The sequence below is a fragment of the Colias eurytheme genome, chromosome 27, assembly GCF_061535395.1.
Source record: "Colias eurytheme isolate Ceu_HAF_F1 chromosome 27, ilColEury1 Martin Lab GWU primary, whole genome shotgun sequence".
Lineage (NCBI taxonomy): Eukaryota > Metazoa > Arthropoda > Insecta > Lepidoptera > Pieridae > Colias > Colias eurytheme.
The window spans coordinates 4491819-4506794 of record NC_143006.1 but is presented as its reverse complement, the minus strand read 5'-3'; the positions used below and the strand labels follow the sequence as shown (position 1 = coordinate 4506794).

Here is a 14976-nt window from a genome sequence, read left to right as displayed (position 1 = left end):
CATATATACTTAAATTTATTTCAGACTTGATACATGCAAATTTTTATGTTCAAACTTCCAAACAATATCCGTAGTCCGTACAATTCGTACGTAAAGCCTTGTAAAGCATTAGTTATAGATATTGTAATACTGTTTTAGAATTATCTCAGTTCCCACGATCTACGTAACTTGATGCTGAATTAGATAACTGACGTCTGCCCGACTTGGATTACGACGGTTGTTATCAATTATTAACACCCACACCTTTTTCTTGTCTTATAGTCACAGGATTAGATGATCGAGTTTCATGTATAGTAGCTTAAATATTATTTTTAACAAAACACTAAACCGCCGGAAAATGGTCAGAGTAAGACCAAATTTAAATAATTTGGAAAATCCAAAAGTGCACGCCTCATAATTTTTTTTTAATAAATATTTATTAATTATTATTTTTGTTTATTTAATAACAATTAAACCACATCGAATCAGACCCTGAAAAATGAAAGGGTTCTATTCCTGAGCATACTCAAGCGTAAGAGAAAAAAAAAGACTCGATTAGTAAAGTATTTCGGTCGCTATCGTGTTAACAAGAAAAAGGATCCGCACATACAGACACACGGACGTCCAAGACAGAACTTTTTTAAACTGTTTTTTAACTAGTTTAAATAACAAAAATGACATCAAAAATATCATGAACGTTAAAAATAGTGTTTTTTCTTAATATGTGTGTGTATGTATTATCTTACAAGTGCAATGTATGATACATAAAGACATTTTAAGTTTGAAAAATCAGATGTTTTGCGCGAAGTGACAGTAGTACCCACCTCAACGCTTCGCTTATGAGGCGTGCAATAGGACCCACAGGAAAGACGCCAGTTATCCAATAAAAAAAGAAACATCAAAATTTCACTCAGTCGAAAGCCCTGAGGAAACAAACACAAAAAAATATAGTCTAATTTAGACCCTCTTTTTTGAAGTCGGTTGAAAAGTAAACTTACAAAATTTTAAATTACTTACCTCCAAGTAAAATTTAAATGACTCCTTAGCGTCGAAATATTCGTTTTGTTGACAATCTGCCAGAATGTGCAAGATCATTATAGAAAACATTAACGATATCTTATGCAAATAAATAAAAGTTAGACAATGATGGCAAATCCTAAAGAGATAACTAAATATAAATCCTGATATCGCAAGTGGAAACAGGTTTGGGTAGGTCGTGTACTTTTCTAATGCGATTCGATTAATTCAGAAAACAAGAGTATGTGATATTTACAACGTTTAAAAATCTTTTTCGTGAGGTTTAAAACGTGATATTAAAACAAAGTTTTAACCAGTGCATTTTACTAAAAGAATTGTAACTTCATTTATTAACTTATGTATACAATGCATGTATTTTACCTTTTTTAACTAATTTTCCCATATAATGTCATTCATACCACTTACTATCTCAGAAATCTTTATAAAAACTTACATTAATGCAAATTCGGAACTTCGGAATCAAATAATAGATTGCAGCTTTTACAATCCCTCTTCCTATAAAAAACTAGCTAAAACTACGAACTTTTACTACTTCCTAAATATAATAATATAAACATCCCCTTGTCTAGACGTTATCTATTTAATAAGGGGAGTGTAGTCTAGACGGTCGTTATACGACCTTTAAAGTCCTTAATCGATTTTACAGATAAACTATGAATCATACTAATAGAAAATTAGTGAAATGTGGATTGTAAATCAAATGTATTTTCAGAAGAATTGTAGTAACACAGGCCAGAAATATTTCTAAAACTTTCTGAAATTATTTATAGAAACTACCTATAGAGCATAATAAAATTAGCAGTCCTGATATGATGAGCATAAAAACTCGATATAAGTTCAAAGACACGAGTGAAGTGAGCTTTTAAAGCTCATTAAAGTACATACAAACTAAAAATAAAGATTTTATATTGGTAACTAATTTTTTTTCCTTTATATGCCTCCTGTTTACATTAAACGAATTTGACAAAGGGGGATCAGAATGATTATTCGCTCATTTGATGTAAGTGCACTGTTAATAAATTGCACAATTGAATTTCATATTTTTGCATGATACAAATAATAAACTATTCTTATTTTAATACATTTAATTGTGAATGAATTTCCCTAAGGGCTACCGGCTAAGGTACCTACTGTCACGTTCATAATAACGGATAGCAAATGTTAATTAGTTTATTCGCGATGATTAAACAATTAGCCCAAGTATAATAACACTATGATATATTAATTATGACTACCCTCATTTATTACAAAATTTGGCAGCTATGTGACGCACCATTCGTCATACGTTAGTAAATTTATAAAACATCAACAAAGAGAAGATTATTCATGAACTGCAGCTTTTTGTACCTACGAAACTTTACTATCGCAATGAGAACAAAATATATATAATAATCTGAATTTGAAAATTAATTTTTATGTAAGCTTCACAACGGAACTAACATTAACAAAAATGTTGAATCTAAGCTGATCAAACGAATCTCAAACTATAATTTCACTAAGGGCCGATTTTTCAATGCTTGGATAAAACTTATTCGTCGAATAATGTATAAAACTACCATTTTAAAAACGTATTCTAATTGCCCGTATTTGACAGTTTACGTGACATTTTAATATTATCGTGTAATACTTTATTGGACGGATAAGTTTTATCCAAGCATTGATAAATCAGCCCTTAAAATGAAATAAATGATTTCATACAGATTGATGACCATATTATGTTTTATGGCATCAAATAAAAAAAATTCGTCATAAACGAGACCTTGACAATTACTCCGAAAACCATATCATTGTGAATTTTATCGATATAGTATCGACAAGGTTTAAAACGATAACGCAGATGATCTAATAATCCATAATATGTGAAATAGGGTTGTCAAAAAATTAGACACTTATAATTTTGAAATAAAATGCTAATTATTTTAAAATAAGGTAAGAAGAAAATATTGACATAATTTAGCGAAAACAAGACGCGGTTGTTAGTTGTTAATCTTGTTATGTACTAACTACTATCATAACAACTAATAACCACGTCTTGTTATAGCAAATAATACTAAAAAAAACCTAAAACATACAGTTAAAATGTAGGTAAATTTAATTAAAATGAAAAATAAATGAGATTTATCAGTTATGAATAAGAAATAATTAATTTTCACATATTACGTACCTCCATATGACACAATGCAATCATTCTAACTGTCCCTTCGGCACCTCCACAAGTAGGTTTATGTACCTTTTAGCTAATTGCCTCCAACAGTAATTATTTAATAGCCCCCACGGTACCGCGCACCTATAGATTAGTAGGTATAATTTATAGTCACTTTCAAAAGACCGTTTTCAACAAAACGTTGCGATATTTTGTCGTGAACCGCGTACTGAATATCGTATAGTCAGATAATGTTTTTGTCGTGTACTTATGTAGGTATACCAGATGATGTTATTAATAATAATGCGCGTCACACACGGTGAAGATACTATAATATTTTATGTTAAAATTCTCTAATATAAAACGTTATAGTATCTTAAGGAATCCGGTATCAGCGTTCTGACCATCATTTTTCTTTTTGTCATTGCGTACTAAGACCCCTGTAGAACCGCCATCCTGTTACAAATGACCCACAAAATTTCGGGTCATTTGTAACAGGACAGGTGTGTGACGCGCTTCACTATTTATGAGAGTTCAAAGTAAATTCTAGAGAGTTTATAGAACTTCCTTTGTTCTGCTAAAAGTTCTTCGTTGTTCAAGATCAACTATTACGGTGGTCAGTGGACCAGGCTCGGATTCAATAGCTTATTTATAAATTACTAGCTTTCCGCCCGCGGCTTCGCCCGCATTTTCAAAGATAAACCCGCATAGTTCCCGTTCCCGTGGGATTTCCGGGATAAAACCTATCCTATGTGTTAATCCAAGTTACCCTCTATATGTGTGCTAAAATTCATTGTAATCGGTTCAGTAGTTTTTACGTGAAAGAGTAACAAACATCCATACATCCATACATCCTTACAAACTTTCGCCTTTATAATATATACATATTAGAATATTAGATATTAGATATTAGATAGGATAAATTGCTTATTCCCTCTGAGTAAAGTACGCTTGCCCTTTAAAATGGTAAATTAGCGAATTTAGAACATGTTGTCCTCGTAGTGACGAGGACAGCATGTTCTAAAATACTTTTCAAATGTCGTGACGATCAAATGTACATGAAATTCTATTACGCCCCTTGGTCAGCTGAGGGTATATTTTCAAATAGGTGAGTTTTCCATACAAAAGCGAAGCTATTTTTAGTAGGTAAATAATCTTTTCTGAACTAATGTAATAAGAGAATTTGATGTTAGAGATAACGATTTGATCAAAAGCTCCTCTGATTTGATAAATTCTTTCTGCTTTAGAAAGTTCAATCATTTCGGAGTGATATAGTTGTTATAGGTTTTTAGATTTATGACGGCTGATCACGTCTGCCATTTTTTTTTTTTTAAATAACGGCAATAATAAGATTTGTGTTTGTTTGTATAATAGTTGGTAATGGTCAGACTTAAGCTTGTGCTAATGCACTACCTAAAACTATGTTTGTCTATAAATAAGTACATAACAAAACATAATAAAGTACATTACTATGTAGGTACATGTGTGAAAGGTGAAATTTATTTCTGCCCACAATAATGTATAGCAAACTTTTTATGTGATGTCCCTATGGACTTCCGACTTTTTATCAACGTATATACAAACATTACGCTTAATAACTTGTTATCAACATAGAGTCAGTCAATACTTTATGCCAACAGCGAGTGGACAGTTTTTTTAACAAATAAAAATGTAACAAAAGTTATTTGGATGTGTTACAAGGACTCCAATTTATGGGTCTTGTTTAACTTAGATAATGTGAATAGGATTGTCCAGTTACTAATTACTATAAGTAGCTCAAGGGAAACGATGTTTTAACGTTTTGCTATAATCAGTTCATTTGACAAATCCCCAAAACATGGAGGTCTCTGAGACGTGTGTGAAGTTAAAACGGGAAGATGTCGGACACATTCCAACGTTCTATGCAACATCTGGTGTAGCTAATGTAGTCGAGAATTGGAAGAGAAAATCAGTGTCTATAATATCCCCTAAATCTGGCAGGATTTCGCGACAAACTAGTAAATCTACGCGAGAAATTACAAACAGCAATTTAAGTGTAAAAGACAATGGATTCTTCTCCAAGTTTCTCAAAGACTTTAAAACTGCTAAAGTGTCAGATTTCGAATACAAGAAGTCCAAAGTGCGAGAGGAAAGCTCTTATAAACCGTTTTGGGCTAAAGAGGATAAAAAAGATGTCATCATAGATCCAGTGTTTGTTAAAAAGGAAGTTCAGAAAGTAGAACGAGAAGTAGTAACAAATAGAAGTGTATATTTATACGACAGAGATAGTTTGGGATCTCCTAAAGTCACTCTAACGGATGCGCCGAAATCTCCGGGCATTAAGTTGTATCGGGTGATAGAAAACATTGAAAATAAATTGAAATATCCTCCATATTACCAAGGAAGTAACATGTTTATGCCGACTGGACAACGTCTGTATTGGGTCTGTGATCTTAATAAGATTTTATTGTTAGAATATTAAGCATATGAGGAAAAAAGCGTTAAATGTACTCTTGAAAAACTTGCACTGTAATATTAGATTTGCTATCTCAAAATTCCATTAGTCACTGTTGCTATCTGATAAAAATATATATTATGGGAAATAATTCATAAATTTCAGAGAAGGCATTGACCAAATATTACTGATTGATTATGAAAAACTAAAAATTAAAACGATACTACTAATAAACGATCAGGCAATGTTTTTTTTATTTTCATGATATCAAACGTTAGAAAATCAATGTGTTCAAAGCCATTTTTGAATTACGGAATGGACGTAGAACATATACCAATTACCTAATTGTTTTCAAATAACTGTCTAACGTGACGGATAGGCTTTTTTACATGAAATAATTTTAAATTGATAGAAGAGTCGATTATGGCAATCGCTGGCTGCTGCCGCGGGACGCTCGTTTCGGTCGGAGTCAGAGTAATCCTAATACCACGGATTACTAAATACTTACTTTCAGAACACGAATTTCACTATACGGATCCTTATTTGACCACAACTACGATGCATTGTGGCATGTGGGCGGGCATATTGCGCTGAATGAGCAATTTCGGTCCTACAATGCAGCGTAGCATATCTAATATGCACCTTTACGAAGCCGGGACGGGTCTCTGGTCCTACAAATATTATAAATGCGAAAGTTTGTGAGGATGGGTGGATGTTTGTTACTCTTTCATGCAAATACTACTGAACCGATTACAATTTAATTTGGTATGTAGGTAGCTGAAGACCCAAAATAAGATATAGGCTTTTTATCCCGGAAATTCCACAGGAACAGGAACTATGCGGGTTTTTCTTTGAAAACGCGGATAAAGCCACTGGCAGAAATCTAGTAGAATATAATTTTAACCCTTTTTGTTTCACAGCTCGGCGAATCCCGTCCCTCGTCATTCGGTCCAGCAACATACCAGGACTTCAAGGAGATAAGATCCCAGTGTTTGGCTGAAGGAAGACTGTTTGACGACCCGGAGTTCCCTGCCACCGATCGTAGTTTGTACTATAAGGAGAGATTGGATCGGCCAATTACTTGGTTAAGACCTGGGGTGAGTTATTTTGAAACTATCTATTGAAATTCATGAAACTTTATCGTCATATTTTGTCCCCAATGTAGAGACTCGGGCCTCTTATGGTTCTCATATAAATACATGTTTTTGTATATAAATGAAATGAGAGAAGTCTATGCTATCATGATTAATTTTAAAAATCCATGGTTTAAAAGACGTATTCGTGAAAAAGACAAAAAAAATTAATTTTAAATATGTTTTGTTGTTTTTGTAGTGTGTTTTATTAAATAGATTGTTAAGGTGAAATTATTAAGGCAATTTTGCAACCAATTCCATTGTTAACAAGAATAAAAGGTGCATAGATGCAATTTGATTAAATCCAATTGCGAACAATTTGCAACGTACTAATTGTAAAGTGCAAAATAGATTTATTATACCTCAATAGTAAATATAACATACGAAGCATTACACTATCTTTAAAATTTACTTAACATAGAATACATTATTTAATTTCATTTACTACCTTATTCCAGTGGCGTGCCTAGGGTGTAAGGACTGGGCAAGCCCAAATTTTTCAAAGTGTTTGATGGGTACCCTTTTCATGAATAATATACCTACCTAGGTATACTGTGTAATTATGTTCGTTATAAAACTTATAAAAAAACGTGAACATATTACATCCCGAATCAAATCTTTTAAATTTTCACGCGCGCCCGCAAACAGTTGAGTCAAACGTTTATCATTAAAATCGATAAATTATATAAAACTGTAGAAAATTGTACAACATTTATATTCTAATTCAAAACGCCAATCTTTCTGAAGGAAAGATTTTATAACATCGGAATTATAGAAAGTAGGTGTTTGTTTTAGAATTCAATTACCTAACAGCTCCTTTTCTATGGCAATTATTGATACCTAATTCAGAAAGGCGTTCTTGGCCAAATAAATACACAAGTATTTCTTAATAATTAAATAAACGTACCTATGAATACGATTTAACGATGAGAAAGCACGCTCCGTGGAAGAACTACCTACTACCTATTTACTAGCAGGAATCGTAACTACCAAAATATGTGCAAATTTCAACAGCTGGGGAAAGGCTTCTTCTAAGCAATTCTCATTCATGAAATCGTTCGTAAACATTACAATTAAAATTTCGTTTATATGTGACTTACTAGTTTCGGTAATGCACAAATCGGGAGTTGGTTTTGATGAAGAAATTAATTGCTTTTCAGTAAAGTTTAATGATTTTACCTTTCCCCCGCTGAGCACAAAGTAAACCATCACAATTTACAACACAATCTGCTGTCGCGACACTTATTTTACCACAAAATTCGAAAAACTTAACCTAAATTACACCGGTATAATCACCCGCTCAAACAAACTATAATTTAACAATAATATTCACGACGTTCGTTCGCGCAATCGTAACTATCTTCACACTGTTAAAAAGCCGGGCTTCATGCCCCTTACAAATTGCTATAGAGTTCTATAGCTAGGTATGTATCTACTCCGACGAAATTTCATACGTTAGAAGAGATGAGCGCAAAGCCCGGTAAAAGCCCACGCGTGCAAGCGAGACACCGCACTGTTTATAATCCATCCAATTTAGGTTGTAACGTCCATATAAAAGGTACGACCTTATTCCGATAGGAAGAAGGATGAAAATGATAATGATAAAAAAAGTTTACTCGAATTCGTCATTGTTTTATGCTAGGCGTATTATATATAATATTATATTGTAGGCTCAGATTGTAGGTGAGTTTTACATTGAATTCGGAGCAGATTATGAATTGCTCATTGCGCGCGAATATTCAAACGTGATTATGGGTATTTTCCTGTCTCGTAGCGAATTTCTAAGGCAAGCCGGGCTTTTCGGCTTGTATGAACGTACCGCCACTGCCTTATTCATTTACTTTTAAATAATAATCGACTCAAACTTTTTTATTTCATTTCATTAACTCTGTCATTTGCTATATAAACAATCCACTTTGGAATCGAATCGAATGTTTGTATGTTATGTAAACTAATGTATTTCATTAAAACGCTATAATAGTAAAGATGAAATATGATATACAGATAGATTAATTATTATAGATTAAAGTCTGGATTAGCACGTAGGTTCCCCTTTTTCAGATACGACCGGTTTTAACTAGCCTTTACATATTAAAAAAACCTTTCGCTATAGTATAACGATTACATAATAATCTGATGTTAGTTTATTGCTGTCAAAGGATAATGCGATAATGTATTTTCTCAATAAATATACTATCTTAATCCTATTAAAGTTTATAACGGTATTGTAAAGGGAATTTCTTAAAAGTACTACATTTTACAAATCCACATTCGGTATCTTTTTATAGATAACAAATTGTCAATCTATATAAATAAAAATGAATCACCAAATGTGCTCCTGAGCGTAAAACTCGAAAAAGGCTCGACCAATTCGCCTAATTCTTTTTTAACGTTTTTGTTGAAGCACCAGGAAGGTTTTTATTGAGAGGATAAACGTACAAGGGGCAATAAGGCAGAACATAATTAACTGCCGGCTAAATCAAGTAATTCTAAACCTCACGTGTTATTCTGATTATAAACTTTATCAATGTAAAGTTTCATCCAAAATGCATCAGTACGTTTTCCGTGAAAGAGTAACACAAACAGTATAATATAAATTGTATATTATGGGTAGAAGTCCATTTAAAAATATTCGATAATTATATTTGAAATGTACGAAAATAAAACTTGGTAATTTTCAGATTTGCTTTAATCATAATTATGGGTCACTGTTTAAAATCATTTACATGTAGGTACCATTTCAATTCTTTCACTGATTAATTTTACCTTTTTCTATAATATTTTACATGCAAATTACAGGAAATATGCGAAGACCCTCAGCTCTTCGTGGAAGGATACAGTCGGTTCGATGTCCAGCAAGGGGAGTTGGGTGACTGCTGGCTGCTGGCTGCCGTCGCGAATCTTACTTTGTATAGGAAGTAAGTATTTTTAAGCTATTGCATAGCTTCTATCGCGGGCCTTGAGCGCGGAGACCGAATCCAGAAATTTAGTAACGAAAAACCTCACGCTCCCCACTCCGACGTGCGGAGGTGTGGCTTGAAGGCATAGCATGCAATAGCCTTACCGCGGCAGTCCCCGAGTGCCACACGTCTTTTTTTTTGTTATACTTGGAAAATAATATTTTTAGGTGAAATTTCTTTAGGCGCGTTGAGAGTATAACTTCAAGGTCGCGTCATGGCTATACCGTCACGTCATGGAGTAGGCGACGATTTTGGTATCTTCGAATCTTGCCAAAGAAGTTTCACTTCTGACACGTGTGACATTTTATTATATTATTTTGACACTTCAATGTATTAATGGTATGAAACTGTATTAATTTGTCTTGTATATTGGGATTTTTCATATTTTTTCAACTGCATCGCAAATTTTGCTATTTATTATAGCTAGAAATGTGAATTATTTATGTTTATATGTTTTGTTTCAATATAAAAATACCGAAGAGGTATTAAATGAATGCACGTTAATTTATCGGCAATCCTAAGCTAACCATAACATATTAGTTTTGTATTGGATCTTGCAATTTTAAAATAATATTTTCCATTTTATTTTTATATTTCCATGCCTTTTAAAATCATATTACCATATCGAATAGGATGTATTGTTTATTTCCAATGTGATAACGATTCCTGTTAATACAATTAATTGTTTTAGCATAATCTGAATAAACCGACATAGTGATAAACATTATCCTATGTATATTTTAATTAATTAATGTAAAGTAGGAAACTACAAATATACAATTATTATATAACATACAAATACACGCATTTTACACTACACACACACTTACACTAACACTTTAATTAGTGTTGGTGTGTGATAAGTGTCTTATAATTGAAAAGAAAAATGTAATAAATCATCCAAAAAGTGTATATTGTTATACATTATATTTTCTATTTGACTGTATTTTCCATTTCAAATTAAGTTTCCAGTGGTGTTTATATTTTATAAGCCAATAATATAAATATTCACGCACGCGCATACACTACGCACAAACTGACACTAACACTTTATTTAGTGTTGGTGTGTGACAAGTGACTTTCCATTAAAAAGCAAAATTTATTAAATCATCGAAAAAGTCTATGATGGTCACATCATCGATTTTTTATATGAAGATATTATGTTGAAAATTGCGTTGCAATTCCAAAAACAATATTTAATAAGAAACTATAAAAATAATCGTGTTTATTTTATACCTAAAATTTGGCATATATTTTAATATGTATGTTTTTTTCTAGATTGTTCTTTCAAGTGGTGCCGGATGACCAAAGCTTCGATGAAGATTACGCTGGGGTCTTCCACTTTCGGTATGTATCTTGTATTGTGTTTTTATTAACACTATAATTGTTAAAATAAACAATTTAAAACTGCAATTAATAAAAATAAATATGGTCAAAGTTATTGCTGATTTACTTGATCTGGGCACAGTTTTGATTTTTCTATTTAGTATCGCAAATTAAACAACTCATTAATAACTTATTGCTCGCCCCAGCTTTGCCCAGGTCGATATTTTTTGCAATTAATAACTGATCCAAGTGCAGAAATAATCCAACGAACCAAAAACAATTAAAATTATTTCAGCTATTCTTGCGATTAAGTGTTGTAACTCAATTTTTTTTAAAAGAAATATGCAATTTGATACATCTGTACTAACATTATAAAGCTGAAGAGTTTGTTTGTTTGTTTGAACGCGCTAATCTCAAGAACTACTGAACGATTTGAAAAATTCTTTCGGTGTTGGATAGCCCATTCATCGAGGAAGGCTATAGGCTATATATCATCACGCTAAGACCAACAGGAGCGAAGCCAAGCGGGTAAAACCGCGGAGCGCAGCTAGTAATAAATATTTTACCTCTATTTCCAGTTTCTGGCAATATGGCCGATGGGTAGACGTCGTAATCGACGATCGTCTTCCTACATACAGGGGCAAGCTTGTGTTCCTGCATTCTTCTGAAAGGAACGAGTTCTGGAGTGCCCTGCTCGAGAAAGCGTATGCCAAGTGAGTGCTCATCATCATCGTCATCGTCATCATCATTGTCATCATGTCAGAATATTTTTAAAATTTTCGGTTATTTCCGTTCTTATTCCAATACATTTAAGGTCTAATTTCGCCCATTTTGCTAACCCAGAGTCCTTTAACATTTCCTGTTCATTTTGCTTTTATTTCCATACATTTAAGGTCTATTTTTGCATATTTTCAGACTGCACGGTTCATACGCTCTTATTACCATACATTTAAGGTCTATTTTTGCATATTTTCAGACTGCACGGTTCATACGAAGCCCTTAAGGGTGGGTCAACATGCGAAGCGATGGAGGACTTCACGGGCGGTGTGACCGAAATGTATGAAATGACCGAATTGCCGCCTAATTTCTATACTATATTGCTGAAAGCGTATGAGAGGAATTCTTTGATGGGGTGCAGTATTGAGGTAAGGATTGAAGTTTTTTTGGCAAGATTATTAACAATATGAAGTTAAAAATACAATATTATGTTATAAGTAGTAGGTGGCAAACGTTTTAAGTGATTATATTTTATAGTTTTTTGTTATCCATATATAGTTGAACTATTAAGTTGAAGAGTTTGTTCGGTTGACCGTGTGCTACTCAGGAAGTAGTTTCTAGTAATTCAAATTATTTTTTGTTTACTTAGTACATTTTATTGTCTCCTAAAGTCTATAAAAATAATGCTTCTTAGTATATCAACGGAGTGGCAAAGAAAAATATATTTTAGGAGTAGACGAAGTTGCTTGGTCCAGCTAGAATTATAAAATTATTAATATTTTCTATAGTAGGTTCGATCGCTATCCATTGCCTGCACAATTATAGATAAAAAAAAGACGGGTTGCACTGGGGGAGTGCCGGCAGAAGTGAAAACTTGATTATTAACGTTGAGCATGTTTGATATCCATCCGTCTTAAGCTTTTTCGATCAGGTCACGTGTCCTGACGCGAGTTTAAGATTTTATACCCATTACAGAAAAAGTGCTCAACGCCGTTAAAGAAGTTTTCACTTCAAAAACACACATTATTTACTTATTTAATTTCCAGCCGGACCCGAATATTCTAGAAGCGGAAACACCAGTAGGCCTAATCCGTGGTCACGCATATTCCGTGACAAGAGTAAAATACGTGGACATAGAAACTCCAGGTCGAGCGGGGAAGATACCTTTGCTGCGTTTGCGCAACCCGTGGGGCAACGAGGCAGAATGGAACGGACCGTGGAGTGACAAGTTAGTTTATTTGTTTATTAATTATTATATAGTTGATGGAAAAACAAGGTTGAACGGGGAAGATACCTTTGCTGCGTTTGCGCAACCCGTGGGGCAACGAGGCCGAGTGGAACGGACCGTGGAGTGACAGGTTGGTTTATTTATTTATTATTTACTTGATAGAAACACAAGGTCGAGTAGGGAAGATACCTTTATTTCGTTCGTTTGCGCAAGCCGTGGGTAGAGTAAGATACCGCTACTGCGTTAATTAAAGAAACTTCTTATATTTATACTATGTATATATTTTTTTTAAATTGGTTCAAAAATGCTTACTTTATAGCTGAAAGGAAGAAATCACACTTTCTGTGCTGTGTTTTCTTAGAGCTTTTTTTTTTGTATTTTATGTTGGCTTTAATGTTGTTAAATACATAATTAATAATATATCGACAGATTAAGTGTGATTGATCTGTATGAAAAAATATTTGTTGTAGTATTATTATATTAAATATAATTTTTTTAATTAAAAACTATGTATCATAATAACATATATTTTTTATTCACAGGTCACCGGAATGGCGTTTCATACCAGAGTCTGAGAAAGAGGAATTGGGCCTCACGTTCGATGATGATGGTGAATTTTGGATGTCTTTCAAGGACTTTTGTCAGCATTTCGATAGGTTAGTATATATTTTCTTTTGTATTACCTACTGTCTAAAGAGGTGTGGCGAAAAATGAGGTCTAGTATAAAAAAATCACCCAATGAATGATGGTATAAGTTAGTTAATCATTTCCTTTCGCGTAAAATTAATTTTCTTATGAAATTACTTAAAAAAACTTTTTTTACTTAAGTAATTATATTAAAAAATAGTGTTCAATTGAACATAATATAAAATAATATTATTTATTATATAGTTGATAGAAACATAAGGTTGAACAGGGAAGATACCTCTAAGTTTTTGCAGCGGATTTGGTTTGGTTCAAGGATGAACTTGATTCAATAATATAATATAAAATATAATATTATTATATAAAATAATATTTATTTTCAGAGTGGAGATATGTAACTTGAATCCAGATTCTCTGGACCCCGAAGAATGTCCCGAAGGTTGCACCAAGAAATGGGAGATGTCCGTCTTCGAGGGGGAGTGGGTTCGAGGTAAGTAAGGAAATTATTATTATTGAAATTGATATTTTTTGTATTTTTGGTGTTAAAACTCAAACTCAAAACTCAAACATTCATTTATTCAATTAGACTACTATTTAGTAGTACTTTCGAATCGTCATTACATAAGTATTTTTAACATTTACCACCGATTCGGAAAGCAGTATCTATGGAGAAGAATCGGCAAGAAACTCCATAGTTGCTCTTTTAAATCATGTCAATATTACATAATATGTAACTTATATCTAACTACATAATATATCATAATTATGTTATGGCATTCAAATGCTTTATAAATATAAATTTATAAAGAATAGAAAAAATTCGATCACGAGGCGGGACTCGAACCCGCATCTGGTCAACTCGGCCACTCGTTCTCTTTATAAATTTATAATTATTATTTATATCACTACATAGTATAAAACAAAGTCGTTTTCTCTGTCCCTATTTCCCTATGTCCCTTTGTATGCTAAAATCTTTAAAACAACGCAACGGATTTTAATGCGGTTTTTTTTAATAGATAGAGTGATTCAAGAGGAAGGTTTTAGTATATAATTTATTATGTTTTAGACAAAGCGGGCGAAGCCGCGGGCGGAAAGCTAGTTAATTATATTACACACAAAAAGAATTGTTCTGGCTCGGTGAAATTGGTTGTTGTAGAAATAGTATACATATATTAAAATTTCCAATAATGGAATTATATCAATTTAGTATTATGTTATTTTTAACAATATACTTCCGATATGTTGTTAAATTATATTCTTCATAATTTTGAAACTAAACTAATTGATCTGACCAAACGTTTAAAATAATATTATCCTTGAAATTTAACACAAGTAACGCCGAGGCTTATAACTAGCATAATTTTGAAACTAAA

General features: G+C 32.7%; 1 protein-coding gene across 7 annotated transcripts in view; it reads left to right on the top strand.

The window, feature by feature from the left end:
• The window catches only part of CalpA (calpain A), a 43933-nt gene that overhangs the window by 19736 nt on the left and 9221 nt on the right, over positions 1 to 14976 (top strand). For all 7 annotated transcript variants that reach the window (XM_090117272.1, XM_090117265.1, XM_090117266.1 and 4 more), the window contains 8 exons: positions 6515 to 6691; positions 9527 to 9645; positions 10966 to 11034; positions 11592 to 11726; positions 11990 to 12158; positions 12777 to 12958; positions 13501 to 13614; positions 13987 to 14093. In XM_090117272.1, the coding sequence (XP_089973398.1) occupies positions 6515 to 6691; positions 9527 to 9645; positions 10966 to 11034; positions 11592 to 11726; positions 11990 to 12158; positions 12777 to 12958; positions 13501 to 13614; positions 13987 to 14093 (1072 nt within the window). The remainder of the gene's footprint in view (positions 1 to 6514; positions 6692 to 9526; positions 9646 to 10965; positions 11035 to 11591; positions 11727 to 11989; positions 12159 to 12776; positions 12959 to 13500; positions 13615 to 13986; positions 14094 to 14976) is intronic.